The 15,161-nt window shown below is 44.2% G+C and overlaps 1 protein-coding gene across 6 annotated transcripts in view; it reads left to right on the top strand.

Annotated features, from left to right (window-relative positions):
* Positions 1-15,161, top strand: part of LOC309659923 (TPA-induced transmembrane protein) — a 49,371-nt gene that overhangs the window by 10,095 nt on the left and 24,115 nt on the right. For all 6 annotated transcript variants that reach the window (XR_014263038.1, XR_014263039.1, XR_014263040.1 and 3 more), the window contains exons 3-4: positions 8,007-8,134; positions 13,970-14,040. Coding sequence is in view for 1 of the 6 variants with exons in the window: in XM_082460216.1 (XP_082316342.1) it covers positions 8,007-8,134; positions 13,970-14,040 (199 nt within the window). In the remaining 5 variants the exon portion in view is untranslated. The remainder of the gene's footprint in view (positions 1-8,006; positions 8,135-13,969; positions 14,041-15,161) is intronic.

Genomic DNA, 15,161 nt, shown 5'->3' with positions numbered 1-15,161 from the left:
GGTGCTGCCCCTCCTTCATCACACTGAGGACAATGGCTTTGGTATGGGTGTTGATACTCCCTCTTCCCATCATCTCCCACGTGTGGATATTGAAACTGAACTTGAGTCACACAGCCTTGTCCTATCACAGCCAGCCAGTGCTGTCCTAAAAGTTGGCTGAACCATCTGCTGGCATCTGGGGCCTATAACAAAGGATGATGCCACAGATTTGGTTGGTTTGATATTTAGGATTCTAAAGCTCAAGACCCAGGGATTTCCCTGGCAGTCCATTGGTTAAGACTCCATGCTTCTACTGCAGGGGTCACGGGTTCAATCCCTGGTTGGGGAACTAAGATCCTGCAAGCCGAGTGGCCAAAAAAAAAGCTCAAGACCCAAGAGCTGACTTCCATTCTCATTGTCAGAAAGTCATTTGACCTCTTCAAATCACGAAGAGCAACCTGCAGAAGAAGGGATTCCATTTCCCTCCACAGTTTCTCAGGGGGACGTGAGAGTTCACAGGATCAGATTCAGGGAAGAGTTTTTTAACACTTGCAGTGCAAACTTTGTTTTCAATTTGGTTATAAAATTGTGTTTAAAATATGTTAATGCCGTAAGAGAGATTTTCAAACTTTTACTTTTTTTAAATCAGGGAAATACTTTTATTTTACTTGGCATCTCAACTTTCAAGAGTTTGGGCTTGTGGGGAGGGTCATAGTAGGCAGTGGGGTGTGTAATGGGTAAAAAGGAGCAGGGACAGGACTCCCTCCATGACAGTCCCAGCCTCACCCAGAGCAGCTCCGCGGGCACTTCTGGGATGACAGTCTGCAAAAATCAGCCATTGTCCAATTGTCAAGCCCGTTGATATGAATCGAATATTGGTAGAACTTCTGGGCGCTGTGTAGAAAATGTTGCTGTCTGGGAAAAGGGCAGGTGGGAGAGTCGAAGGCTGTGCATTTGTTAATGAATGTGGGAGGGGCGATATGTGGGTAGGGGAGAAAGAAATCCAAACTATTAGGTATATTGTACAGCACGGGGAATATGACCAGTATTTTATAATGACTGTAAATGGAGTATAACCTTTAAAAATTGTGAATCACTATATTGTACACCTGCAACTTGTCTAACATTGTACAGTAACTATACTTCAATTTAAAAAGAAAAGAATGAATGTACATTCGTTAAGAAGTGATGCTGTCTGGTTCATTAAGAAGTGAAGTTTCTCAGGACCTACCTTTGCCATTCCCCTCCTCCTTCCCTTTCTCCCAACTCCTTACTCTCCTGTCTCGGGGCTCTGTAGTCCCCAGACTGAGGCTCAGAGGTGGAGGTGATGATAAATGGGGAGCTGGAGTGGACCCAGAGGGGACACTAAATACATCCCAGTACGGAAAGATATCCAATTTGGGGAGGAGCCAGTAGGGTACCCAGAATGAGGTGCCCAGTGGGGAGCTGTATCTTGTAACTGACATTGATAGGAATGGCCGTGATATAGTGATAATACAAGCAGACCAACCTGTGGTCAGGTTTATTATTATTAATTCTCTACAGAATGTGCACCCCTTCTTGCCTGCACCTGGAGGGGGCTCTCCCCCCAGTCTGCCCATGGTACGCCACTGAAGTGATGGCAAATTCAGGATCACGGCTCGGCTTAAGGCATTGAGCCTGGGCTGTGTCCACAGTGTGGAGGAGAGGCTAGCACTCCACCAGGCTCACAAGAGACAATGAAACCTTCTTAAAATGGACAATTTGGGGTTGGCGGAGGGGCACGGGCAGAGCTCAGGGAATCCTTCCTGTTAAATCTAGAGGCCTGGTTTTGTCCCAGCTCTTTAGGAAAAAAGTATTTAATGGATTTTCTCTTTCTCCCTAAGGAATTATAAATTCCTTGGTGTGAAGGGTAAAGGAAAAAAAAAAAAGTTTTTCTGTCTCTCAAAGTCATTTCCTGTCTGGATAATTTGGAGAGTCAGATAAGCGTCCTCAAGGATTCTGCTTTCTTTACTAATTTGTCCGAACAGTGAGGGGAGAGACCCTAGGAATGCCTTAACTGGTGAAACCTTTCCTTGGTTTGGGCAAAATATTTTAAATGTTACAGAAACCAAACTGTGACAAGTAGGTGGATGCTTAGAAATATGATTTAAAGGTGACCAGTTTTAACAGTCTAGGAACCCTTATGTGATGTCCCCCAGCTCTCTTACCATACGGGCTTTTCTATGAGTAGGGGAGGCTCTGGTACTGAGATGCAAGCAGGGACTTCCTACGTGGTGCTGTATTGGATGGGTTTGTTTTGCCTTGAGTTGGGAATAAAAACCACATCTTATGGCATCACGTGGTCCTGGCAGACAAGCAAGTTGCACAGGCTGCTCCCTGGTATAGGGTGACTCATGGGAAAATCCTAGGCAGACAGCAAGCCCAGTATCTTGAAATTTCTTTGCATTTTCACCTGCTTCTCTTTCCCTCACATCTCATATGTTCTCCTGCCTTCCCAAGACTGACCTCTTCACCTGTGCTCTCCATAGAATCCTCTCCAGCTTCTTCTGACCCGTGGACCTTCAGATAGCGCCCTTTCTTTCTAAGCATCCTCTCGGGTCTCTTCAAATGTGCTCACATAGTCTCTCCTTCAGAGCAATCTTCCATCAGCATCTTGCTACTTCATTTATATATTTCTCTCTCCCTCTTTTTTCACTGGCAAACTTCTAGAAAGAGAGGTCTGTATTTGGATCTTATCTCCTGCTCACTCCTAAACCACTGTATCCATTGGTCCCAAATTGTTCTTCCAAAGGTCAACAGCAAGTGTCTGATCATAAAACCCAATGGCCTGGGCTTCCCTGGTGGTGCAGTGGTTGAGAATCTGCCTGCCGATGCAGGGGACATGGGTTCGAGCCCTGGTCTGGGAATATCCCACATGCCGCGGAGCAACTGAGCCCGTGAGCCACAACTACTGAGCCTGCACGTCTGGAGCCTGTGCTTCACAACAAGAGAGGCCGCGATAGTGAGAGGCCCGCGCACCGCGATGAAGAGTGGCCCCCGCTTGCCGCAACTGGAGAAAGCCCTTGCACAGAAATGCAGACCCAACACAGCCAAAAATAAATAAATAAATAAAAATAATAATTAAAAATGAATATCTGCTTAAAAAAACAAAAAAACCAAAAACCAAAAAAAAAACCCAACGGCCTTTCTCCCTTCCCCTGCCCTGTTTGCAGCCTTCAGCTCTGTCCACTGTATTGTACTCTTCCAGGCCTTCAGAACTCTGGACTTCAGGACTTTATTTCTGCCTTTGACTCCGTGTTGTGACTGCAGGAAGCATGTCTTCAGCCTTCTCACTTTTCTCATTCTTCATTCTTTCCCTTGAGAAGTTCACTTAGTCCCAAGGCAGCAGCCATCCCCTCTCGGAGGTGCCCCCTGGAACACTTTTCCTGAGTTTTAGTCATGCACTTTGCTGGAGTTCTGTACCTGGAAATAACTGTTATCATCTTAATCATTATCCATGTGAAACTACTAGTCATGTGTATCCCCTTCTCCACTGAGCTCACCTTTTATAGTTTCATGGTGAGTCATGAGGCCAGGTTTATTTCATCCAATTGTGTAACTTTAGGCAAATTCTTCAATGCTCTTGGCCTCAGTTTCCACATTTGCAAAATATAAATGATTTCTGAATCTGTGTCTATAAATGTACCTTGACCCTCCTACTTACTAGCTCAATTGACTGACCTAAACAAATTATGCATTTTTTCTAAGCCTCAATGTCTTCATTTTAGAATAAAAACATTAATATTTAATTAATAGGGTTGATTTGAGGATTACATGAGGTAAAAACTACAAGCGCATAGCAGGGTATCTGTGCATAATGCTTAATACAGTAGCTGTTATTCTTCCTGTTACCTAGGCTTGATACTTTGGAACATTTTTGATTTCTTCTTCTTTCCTATAGCTAGGTAATGACCAGGTCTTATCAATCATTCCTTGGTAGTGTCTTGATAGAAACTTTCAACATTGACTACCTGCCTACTGCAAGGCTCTGTGCTGTATACTTTATATATGGTGGTTCTTATCTTTACTGTCACCTACAGTGTAGGCATTTCTGTTGAGGAAACTGCTTCAGAGATTTAAGTGACTTGCTCAAGTAACATGGCTAATGACTAACCGAGCTGGAATTCAAACTAAGTCTGGCTGCCTTTACAGCCAGCTCTGTTTCCACCATCCTGGTCTTTCTTCTCCCTCCCTTCCTTCCTTCCTCTTCCCACTGCTGTCAATCGAAATCTGTCTCTCCCATTCTTGTCCAGTGGCCTCTCTGCCTCCAATCTCCCCCAGTTCCATTTCATCCCATCTGTCACCAGCAGATTTACCCTCATCTCCTTCCTGGGAGGCATTTAACAACCTCCATTATCTCTTGAAGACATCTGGCATTTAAGGCCTACCTCTCCAGCCTCATTTCTTATATTCCCGCCTAAGAGCTGTTTTTGTGTGCCTCCAGTGTCCTTTGTGTATGTACTACAATTTTTAAATTTTATTTATTTATTTATTTATTTTTGGCTGTGTTGGGTCTTCGTTTCCGTGCAAGGGCTTTCTCTAGTTGCGGCAAGTGGGGGCCACTCTTCATCGCGGTTCGCGGGCCTTTCACTATCGCGACCTCTCTTGTTGCGGAGCACAGGCTCCAGATGCACAGGCTCAGTAATTGTGGCTCACGGGCCTAGCTGCTCCGCGGCATGTGGGATCTTCCCAGACCAGGGCTTGAACCCGTGTCCCCTGCATCGGCAGGCAGATTCTCAACCACTGCACCACCAGGGAAGCCCGTGTACTACAATTTTTTAAAGACGTTTTCTCTACATGGAAATACTGACAAGGTTAAATCCCGTTAAAAACATAAAAATTCTGCTAACTGGGTAAGCCTATTTTTTTTGCTGTTGTTGTTATTTTAACAAGCACAACTATTTAGCCAGGTCATGTACAGATTCATTCAGATAATACAAGTTAAGTATATGTCATTAGAGCTATTATTGGAGACCTCTTTTTGAACTTGGCATTTCTTTCTTCCTTTTTTTTTTTTTAATTATCATTTATGTATTTATTTATTTTGGTTGTGCTGGCTCCTTAGCTGTGGCACGCAGGCTCCTTAGTTGCAGCAGGCAAGCTCCTTAGTTGCAGCATGCATGTGGGATCTAGTTCCCTGACCAGGGATCGAACCCGGGTCCCCTGCATTGGGAGCACAGAGCCTTAACCACTGGACCACCAGGGAAGTCCTGAACTTGGCATTTCTTAATAAAAGGGATCCAAATTGGAAAAGAAGTAAAACTGTCACTGTTTGGAGATGACATGATACTATACATAGAAAATTTTAAAGACACTACCAGAAAACTACTGGAGCTCATCAATGAATTTGGTAAAGTTGCAGGATACAAAATTAATACACAGAAATCTCTTGCTTTCCTATACACTAACAATGAAAGATCAAAAAGAGAAATTAAAACACTCTCATTTACCATCACATCAAAAAGAATAAAATACCTAAGAATAACCTACCTAAGGAGGCAAAAGACCTGTACTATGAAAACTATAAGACACTGATGAAAGAAATCAAAGAAGACACAAACAGATGGAAAGATATACTGCGTTCTTGGATTGGAAGAATCAATATTGTCAAAATGACCATACTACCCAAGGCAATCTACAGATGCACTGCAATACCTATCAAATTACCAATGACATTTTTCACAGAACTAGAACAAAAAAATCTTAAAATTTGTATGGAAACACAAAAGACCCTGAATAGCCACAACAATCTTGGGAAAGAGAAACAGAGCTGGAGGAATCAGGCTCCCTGACTTCAGACTATACTTCAAAGCTACAGTCATCAAAACAGTATGTTACTGGCACAAAAACAGAGATGCAGATCAATGGAACAGGATAGAGAGCCCAGAATTAAACCCATGCACTTATGGTCAATTAGTCTGTGGCAAAGGAGGCAAGAATATACAATGGCAAACCTGGCATTTCTTAGTGCCGTTGAGTTCAGCAGTTCTGTGACTCCTGTATCCATTCTCTGGCATCCTTATTCCTTTCTGAGGCAATGATATCTACTCTGGAAATGTATGTGGTGGGTGTAGAGCTCAAAGATACCCATTGCAGCAGCATTTATAAATTGGAAAGATAAAAACACTAAATGGTTTTAGAACATTAGTGCAGCCATTAAATAATCTTTGCAAGGAATTTTAAACATGTGGGGAATGGCTTTTGATATGTAAACAGCAACAAAAGAATCAAGACAGATAAGAAATGATGACAACAAACAACAAAAAGCAGTATACAAGTTACCTTCTCATTAAGACCTCAAATATATAATATAAAATATGGGGGGACCTTTTGATTAAAGAATTATTAGTAATTTTTTTCTTGCTTTGCTACAATTTCCTATACTTTGCAAGTTTTCTGCTTTGAGGGCATAACTTTTATTCTCAGACAAAAATAACATGATGACTTACAACAAATAAGGATGCAGGGATAATTCCCTGTGTTGGGGTCCCCAAGATCACCCCCAGATTCAGTGAGACTGAAGACTCACTTGCTGGTAAGACTCATAGGACTCAGCATATACTCATAAAGATGACTGATTTATTACAGCTAAAGGATATAAAGGAAAATATGGAGGCAACCAGGTGCAAGCTCCCAAGAGTCTTTGCCCAGTGCAGTCACACAGAGTGCACTTAATTCCTCCAGCAATGAGTTGTGACAACACGTGTGAAATGTTGTCCACCAGGGAAGCTCATTAGAGATTCAGTTTTTATTGGAGTTGGTCGCATAGGCAGGCTCTGCCCGATACCCACCAAAACTCCAGACTCCCAGCAGGAAAGGAGAGGCTCAGCACAAGACACACTGTTTCTGCAAACAGTTGAGGCACAGCCAGCCACTCTTACCAGGAAACGTGAGAACACTCCAGAGATCCAAGTTCCAGATTCCAGCCAGGGGCCAACATTGCGCTGGCCTTGCTAAGGCTGGCAGCCTCTGGTCCGCTCTGTTAATTCTTCTGCACATTCCCTTGCTCCTCATGCCTCACACTTCAGACTTCCTCAGGGAATAAGGACCAGGACTCTTACTTCCATCATAAACCCAGAATTGATGCCACTGTGGTCTTTTCAGAGTCCAGTAAAAGAGGCTGATAATGTTACATTTGAGGTGTGGGATTACAGAAAAAAAATTCATGGCAAGCACCTGGTTCCAGTCACCCACGCCTTTCTCGGGGCCGGAGAGGTGGTCCCCGAGTGACCCCGGCAGGAAGCCAGGGGAGCATAATTAGTGCCAGCATGCCAGCTTTGAACTCCTGGCTCTGACTTTGTGTGTTTCTCCTTTGGTTCTAACTGCTTAAAAAATCAATTAGCTCAGAGTCCTTAGAACACAAGCAGCCAACTGTTGTCCCAGGAATGTAAGTCCCATGAGCCCTGGGGCTCTGAGTGCAAACAGAGTGTGTCAACATCCCCCCCCCCCCCCCGCCCCCGTGGGACATCCTGGAGAGCGATGACTTCTTGCTCACGCTCTCAGATTCTAATCCCCAAGCTGTTCTGCTCGATGATGGTCACTTCCTCAGCATGTGTACAGAACCGAAGGGGATTCAGCAAAGTTCCTTGCCCTGCTCCTTGCCCCCCGTCCCCCATTGTTTTCTGGCCCCTCCAGAACGTCTCCAGCACCTGCCTTGACACCTGTGCATGTAGCTAAGCTACAGGGTCAGTTTAACAAAGGCGTTCATGTTCTTCCCACTTGCTCCCACCGCCCTTCTCCCGGTCTGTGTTCAGTGGAATCTGAGCCCCCCGTGGCGTCAAATAAAACAAAATTTATATCATGATAGAGACGAGCCCTTGTCTTTATTCAGCCTTACTGAGAAGAGAAAGCATTTCTGCTTATTCTTGCTTACTGTGTCCAGGCTTTATCCTTGATGAATATTCGTTGTTTGTTTTTTAAGTATAGCAGCCAATGGAGTAAATAAGTTTATTATTTTATGCGTGTGTTTACTTTTACTTTTTATACCACCCCCCCATTCTCTTTAGTAACCTATGTCGATGAGGATGAAAATGAAATACTTGAATTGTCGTCTAATAAAACATTCTTGGTCATGCTAAAGATTCCAGAGGATTGTGTTACTGAAGAGAAATTGCCTGACCTGCTCACGAAAAGGGTAAGATACCTTATGCATTGTTACTGGGTTCTTAGCATTAAAGTATGAATTCTCCTGGAACACTTGGCTTAGAGCTAGCCGGTAAGTAGCTTCAAGCTTGGATTCTGGATAGTGGCAGACCCCGGTGCTTAGAAATGGATTTTCTGTAGTGCAAAGCCAGAGGGAGGCGTCCTGGCCACCAGCTAAGTGCATCCTGGAGGATAGTGTTCTGTTTCTCATTCTGGTCTTTATACTTGATTCAACCTGAAGTTTCATTGAGGGTCTGCGATGTGCTCGACAGCATGCCCGGTGCCAGGGCCACAAGGTCTGTGCCCTCAGTGGGACCTCACAGTCCAAGTAGAGGAAGCAGTTGAATAGTTATAAACAGTGTGATATGTTCCATCACTGAGATACGTACAGTGTGTTTTGTATAACCACGGAGCTGGGGATGGAGGTGCGCAGGGCCTCCTGGAGGAGGTGACACTCAGGAAGAATCTTGAAATATGAAGTAGGGGTGTTCCAGATTAGAGAGCAGGGAACACTAGAGGATGTGCCCAGCAGTGTGCTATGGCCCCTGCATACTGTGTAGCGGACTTGGCAGAGGTGAGGCTGAACAGGAGGGGACAGGTCAGATCATGAAGGTTTCTGTGTTCTTTGGCGAGGCCCTGAAAGATTTTAATCTGCAGGCTGACATGGTCAGCTTCTGATTTTAGTTGTTCTGTGTGATGGTGGAAAAACACTGGAAGTAGAGCGCTTAGTTAGAAGGTGTTGCAATAATTTGGGTGACAAATGAGAGAGCCTTGAACTAGGGCAATGTCAGGGGGAGTAATTAAGGTTCAAGTGAGATTTCAGAGGTCTTCTCCCTCAGTAGGACTTCATGGCTGGTTGGATGTGGGTCTGAGGGAGAGCATGCCTCCAGGCTCCTGGTTGGGTGGCCACGTGGGTGGACGGTGACATCATTCACGGAGCAGGAAATGCACGAGAATGAGCCTCTGTGCAATAGGGGGTCTCTGCAGCCAGACCCCCAGGGTTGGTGGGCAGTCCTGGTCACCTTGTCAAAGACAGGATGGTTCACAGCCAGACCCAGAAAAGTTTTTGATAAGAAAACCTAAGCGAGACTAGCCTGCCGTCCGTTACCCTCTTCCCTGCAGTTGATAGTTTGAATGGAGTGAGAGCTCTTTATTTGGCTTCCATCTGATTCCATCTAGGTCACCCCGGAGTCAGTTTCTGGGCAGCCAGGTGCATACCGTTTGATTGCCCCTTTGATCACAGGAGTTTGTACCTTGCGAGGATTATTCCAGGTTTCTCTTCCTCCTTCTTTTCCTTGTTTATGTCTTATCTGCAGTTCCCTTTTCCTCCTTTCCTGCCACCTGCTTCCAGAGCAAGTTGCTGAGTGAATAGCCTGTTGCTACTTTCCTCTTGGTTGCCTTTTTTTTTTTTTTAAATTGTTTGGCCACACCACGTGGCATGCGGGACCCTAGTTCCCCTACCGGGTATCGAACCTGCACCCCCTGCAGTGGAAGCTCGGAGTCTTAACCACTGGACCACTAGGGAAGTCCCTGGGGTGCTGTTTTGATTGAGGCCTTTTGCACTGACCGAGCAGAAACCAAGTGAGTCAACATCCACATGTGTCACCTGTTACAGACAGGACACTCTATGTCGAAGGGAACTGGATATTAATCACTCACTTTAAAGTCGTATCTCTTGCACAGAAGCAGGCGTGAGCAGATTCTACACGTGTTTTTAACTCATCACCGTGTAGTGGCTGAGGAACAGGGGCTGGCAGATCTCTGGGGCAAGTTCACAGGCCTCTTTGAGCTTGTTCCTGCTCTGATAAAGGGAAATCACCGCACTTTCCCTGTATACCCACAGGTGCACATGAGGTGCATATAAAGAACTTTGTAAAACATTTTTAAAAAGAATTCTCTGATTTGCAGGTGATAAACGTAAGGTGCAGTGAGCTGAAATGACTCCTGCCCCTGGCTTCCCAATCAAATACGTTCAGGAACAAAAATGAGGAACTTAGAGATATTACTATCTAATTATCAGGTCAAGAACCCGTTTCTCCCACTTAGGCCAGTTTCCAGAAGTTTCTGGACATGGAAGGTAAATGGGAGTGGATATTGAAACACTGTGCCCTCTCTTTTGCTTTACTGTCTTGCTTTTCTAAGCACAGTTTTCCTGGCCCCTCTCATATCTCACTGCCAGTTTCCTTCTCTTAGGATTGGGGCTGATACTCTGCTTAAGCCAGCCCGTTAGCTCTGTGGTGTCATAGCTCAGCCCACGTGCTTGTTGCAGAATTAGCGTTGGCCCCTCTGATGATGCAGGGAAGGCATCCCTCTTCCTCTGGAATCTGTTTTCTTTTGTTTTTGTTTTTGTTTTTTTAACATCACTTTTTAAAAAGTTGAGGTATAGTTGATATACAGTATTGTAAGTTTCAGGTGTACAACATAGTGATTCACAATTGTTAAGGTCACACTCCAATTATAGTTATTACAAAATATTGGCTATATTCCCTGTGCTGTACAATATATCCTTTTAGTTTATTTATTTTATACATAGTAGTTTGTACCTCTTAATCCCCTACCCCCATCTTGCCTCTCCCCGCTTCCTTCTCCCCACTGGTAACCACTAGTTTGTTCTCTGTATCTGTGAGTCTGTTTCTTTTTTGTTATATTCACTAGTTTGTTTTATTTTTTACATTCCACATATAATTGTTATCTTACAGTATTTGTCTTTCTCTGTCTGACTTATTTCACTTAGCATAATGCCCTCAAAGTCCATCCGTGTTGCTGCAGATGGCAAAATTTCATTCTTTTTTATGGCTGAGTAATATTCCATTGTCTGTATATACCACATCTTCTTGATCCATTCATCTGTTAATGGACTCTTAGGTTGCTTCCATATCTTGGCTATTGTAAATAATTGGAAGCTGGTTTTTGATGAGCCACTGTGCCTGACTCTGGTGATCATCAGCTCACTGGGCTCTGAGCTCAGTTTGTACCCAGCCTCATAGGCATAGTGTGAGAGACACCAGAGCAAGGGGTGAGGAGCCCCTCTTTTCACTTTTTTGGTCCCAAAGTGGGTAGTGTGGTTAACAGCTCCTAAATATGTCAATATGTCCTAATTATAGCAGGGGACCATGCCACCAAAAAGAATGTTAGAGTGGACACTGAAAGTGATCTAGTATACCACTCCATCTCTTAACATAAAATTTTAACTTAAAATTTTTTCTGAGTACCTACTATGTGCAAAACACAGTGATTAGGGCCCTAAGGATTAATAAAGGAAGGATGAGAGGGAGGGAAAAAAGAAGGAAGGACAAACATAATTCCTGACATAAGAAGCTCAATCTAAAAGGAAGAGAGTGGCATTATTGTTGTTATCGTTTTCAGCTCTTGAAAAATAATCCCGTCTATAGCATCCTCATCTTCTTCCCTGTCCTTCTGAGCAGCCCTGGAAGAGCCACTTTCCAACCTCCCAGGTTTTCTAAATGACTGTCGGCCTGTTGGCAATATTCTTTTCTCTTGGGGCTCAAAAACTATAAGATGACCCAGTCGTTTTCCCCCAAAGTTCTTAACACTTTATGCTACCTTCCTCCTTGATATTCAGAAGGAGACACTTTCCTCCTTGCTTCATCTCCACTGGGTGGTGTGATAAATCATGAGGAAGCTGGCCTTAGTGTCTGTAACATCTAGGATTGAATCCCTTTACTAGCAGAGTGGCCTGGGCCATGTTTTGTAACCTCCCCGAATGCCTGGAATTTTTTTCTTTTTTGATCAGTGAGAAAGGGAGAGATAGCAGAGATAGCAATGCCTCTTGTGTCAGATTCTTATGCAGATCATAGCAATAGTGACAGGATTAGAGGAGGTGCTCTAATCCCCTCTGCTCTACCTTGGAGAGAATGAATTGTCACCAGTGAGTTAAGTGGGAGCTAAATATGGATGCAGCCTCCGTGAGATTCCGCTTGGAATGGGTGGGAGACAGGTGGGCAAGTTTTCCTCGGGGGTAGTTCTGCTGTTTGCTGCTGGATAAAACAGTGAGGCACCGAGCCGTGATGGGTGCCGCGGGGCGTGCCAGGCTCAGCATGGGGGAAACCGTGGGTGTGGAATTTCTAGAACAACGTCAGGGCTGAGGCTTCAGGCTGGCAGGAGTGGGCCTGGCCGGGCTCGCAGAGGCCTGGCCGTGGGCTTGCTTCCAGCCTCAGAGCTGGGTGCATGCTGGGGGGTGTACCCAGATCCCAGCACTGTCGTCCTGCCTGCTAAGAACAAGGCATTTAACTTTCAAAGTAAATTTTAAAGAGATGCAATGTAAATACATTCAGCCACAAGTTCTCGGGTACTATAGGTGAGAATTCACATCTCTGAAACATGATGAAAAGACTAATCAAAGACTGGGAGAAGATATTTATGACACAAACCCAACAGCTAGTGTCCAGAATGTAACACCAATCAGTTTGGATAAGAAAAAGACAACCCAAGAGAAAGACAGGGCCCTAATAGGCAATTCAAAGGCGAGAAATCCCACAGAGTTAATAAACAAACAAAAAGATACTCAACCTCACTAGAAAGCGAGACATTGCCAACGAAAACGATGTAAAACACGATGTTGTACTCATCAGATTGGCAAAAATGGAAAAATCTGGTAACATTAAATACTGTCAAGGCTGTGGGAAATAGAGCATTTATACATTGCTGGGAGGGGAGTGAAATGGAGAGCAATTCAGAAAGACTTAGTTAAGGTGGAGATGTGCTAACTCTTGGACCCAAGTCCATCTCTTGGTATATGGCCCAGGGAAACTCTTACCCGTATAAGAAGAGAGGCTCAGAGAGGTTCAAGCATGATCACCTCAGCATAGTTTGTAGCAGGAGAAAATCGGAAACAAAGCCCATGGCCACCAGGAGGGGAAGGAATGAGGTGGAGAAGTCATTTCATGGAATCTCTGCAGAGTTAGGAGTCGGATTGAATGACCTCCATCTAGATGTACCATTATGGGTAAACCTCAAATGTGATTTTGAGTGAAAAAAAGCAAGTCAGAGAAGATTATGTAGAATATGGTATGTTTTATTTGAATAAAAATGTGCATTAAATTTATGTATAGTTGTGATTACACAGGGGAGTGTTAGATTTATAAAAACATGCATGGAAAGGATACATGCCAGCTTCAGGACAGTGGTTAGTAGTGGGGAGGGAGGAGGAAAAACAGAATAGTGTGTAGGAGTAGCTTTAGCTGTGTTGGGTTTCTTCATGTAAAGGGCTCAACTAAATATGGTAAAATGTGAAGGCCTGAAACCTGGGTAGTTGGGAACACAGATGTCATTATTTTTTATGGTTGCAACACTTCATGGATAAAATAAGAGCTCCGTATCTTTGCCATTGTTCCCCCACTTGGTCCCATTATCCAGAAACAGCGTGGCTCTTTCTCCTTGGAGTGAAGCCCTGGAGAAAGGAGAGAAGAGGCCCTTGTTCGGTGATGTACGGGGCCCTGAGCGGCCTGGTTTGCAGTCTTCCTAGCCCCGCGGGGGTTCGCTCCTGCCCATGGCGCTTCAGGTCTGTGTGGGCCCAGGCTGCCGACCAGTTAGGCCACAGGTCTCAGAGCAACATATGAGATGTTGAAAATCCCAGCCTGGTCACTTGGTCCTTACAAGTGAGATCCCTTGAAATGAATGCTAACTTGAATTTTGGTTGGTGAGGGGCCCACCCCTTCCTGTTTCTTCATCCAGAGCCTCTAGGTAAGTTAATTCCTCCCTAGAGTTGGATCTCCTTTGCTTAGGAGTAGTTTTGCTTCGTCAGGTGATATCCAGTACGATCTGGCAGTAATGTGTGTGGTTGTTAATTTGGCCCTGTTTGTTTTAGCTCACAGATGTGTACAGTTCATCACCAGCTCTGAGCCGTTACTTTACTTCAGTTGAAATCATAGACTTCAGGTAAGAATGTGGAGCATTACGTGCTGGTGTCTCTCTGGAAATCGACACTCATCACTAGTTACCAAAAAGGACTGCCCTAATCTCAAAGCACGGAGGGGACCAACGGAAGACAGAACCATAGTGTCAGTGCCGGGAGGGTCTTTGGAGGTCAACTAGCTCAATGCCCTTATTTTACGAAGGAAAAAAATGAAACCCAGATAAATTATATGACTCAACACAGTAACAGGGAATAGAGGAAAAGCCCAGACAAACCATTTCTGTTTCCCAGCAGATGCTCGAATAAGCTAAGAGTAGAAATAGAAATAGATCTCAGATAGTGATGTGACTATGTACTGGCTTTTGCTTTTGAGGAACACAAGTCATATACAAGTTCATGCTCCTTGTATAATATTAAAAAATAAAGATACATGCTACCGGAAAAGTACACAGCCTGCCTTCCCCTGCCCCACTACCCCTGGACACTTCATGTGCCAGTCAATTCCGCAGTGAATTCCAATCCCTTCTACAAAATGAACAACAATCACTGGTCTGTGTGATTTCTTCTGTGCATGTATTTACCATATATACTTTGTGTATTATACATGTGTAACATATACGCACGCATACATATTGCTTCCTTTTTAGTTTCCTCCTAATCGCTAATGTTTTTATATATGCCTATAGACACTTAGGTAAAAGTGTGTATGTATGTAGAAGGGTCATTTGATTATCCTTTTATATTGTTAGGACAAGATTTACAAGGCAAAGCTTTATTACCTGCTGTGCCTGAGATATCCCTGGAATGTGACCATCAAAGGCAATTTTACATTGAGGTCCCTCCTCTCAAACCATAAATTTCCCAAACCTGGGAGGGGAAGCACATGAAGCAGTGGTGCACAGTGGGGTGAGACCAAAGGGAGCTGGAGTCTGAAAACACAGTGGCAGGTTGCCTTGTCAACAACACTATTCATCCTTCTTTATGGACCCCCAGTGTGCATGCTACCTTATGGTGACACTTTTGACCTAGCCTATTTTATTCATAAATTACTGGTATTAAAACGCCAATATAAAAGGGAGAAATGCATAATCAGACCCAACTTTCCTCTGTGCGCTTGCCCTAACTTACAATTCAAAGACAGAGG

This window comes from Balaenoptera physalus (assembly GCF_965194825.1).
Source record: "Balaenoptera physalus genome assembly, chromosome: 4".
In the NCBI taxonomy this organism is placed as follows: Eukaryota; Metazoa; Chordata; class Mammalia; order Artiodactyla; family Balaenopteridae; genus Balaenoptera; species Balaenoptera physalus.
This window is presented reverse-complemented; position numbering and strand designations above follow the sequence as displayed.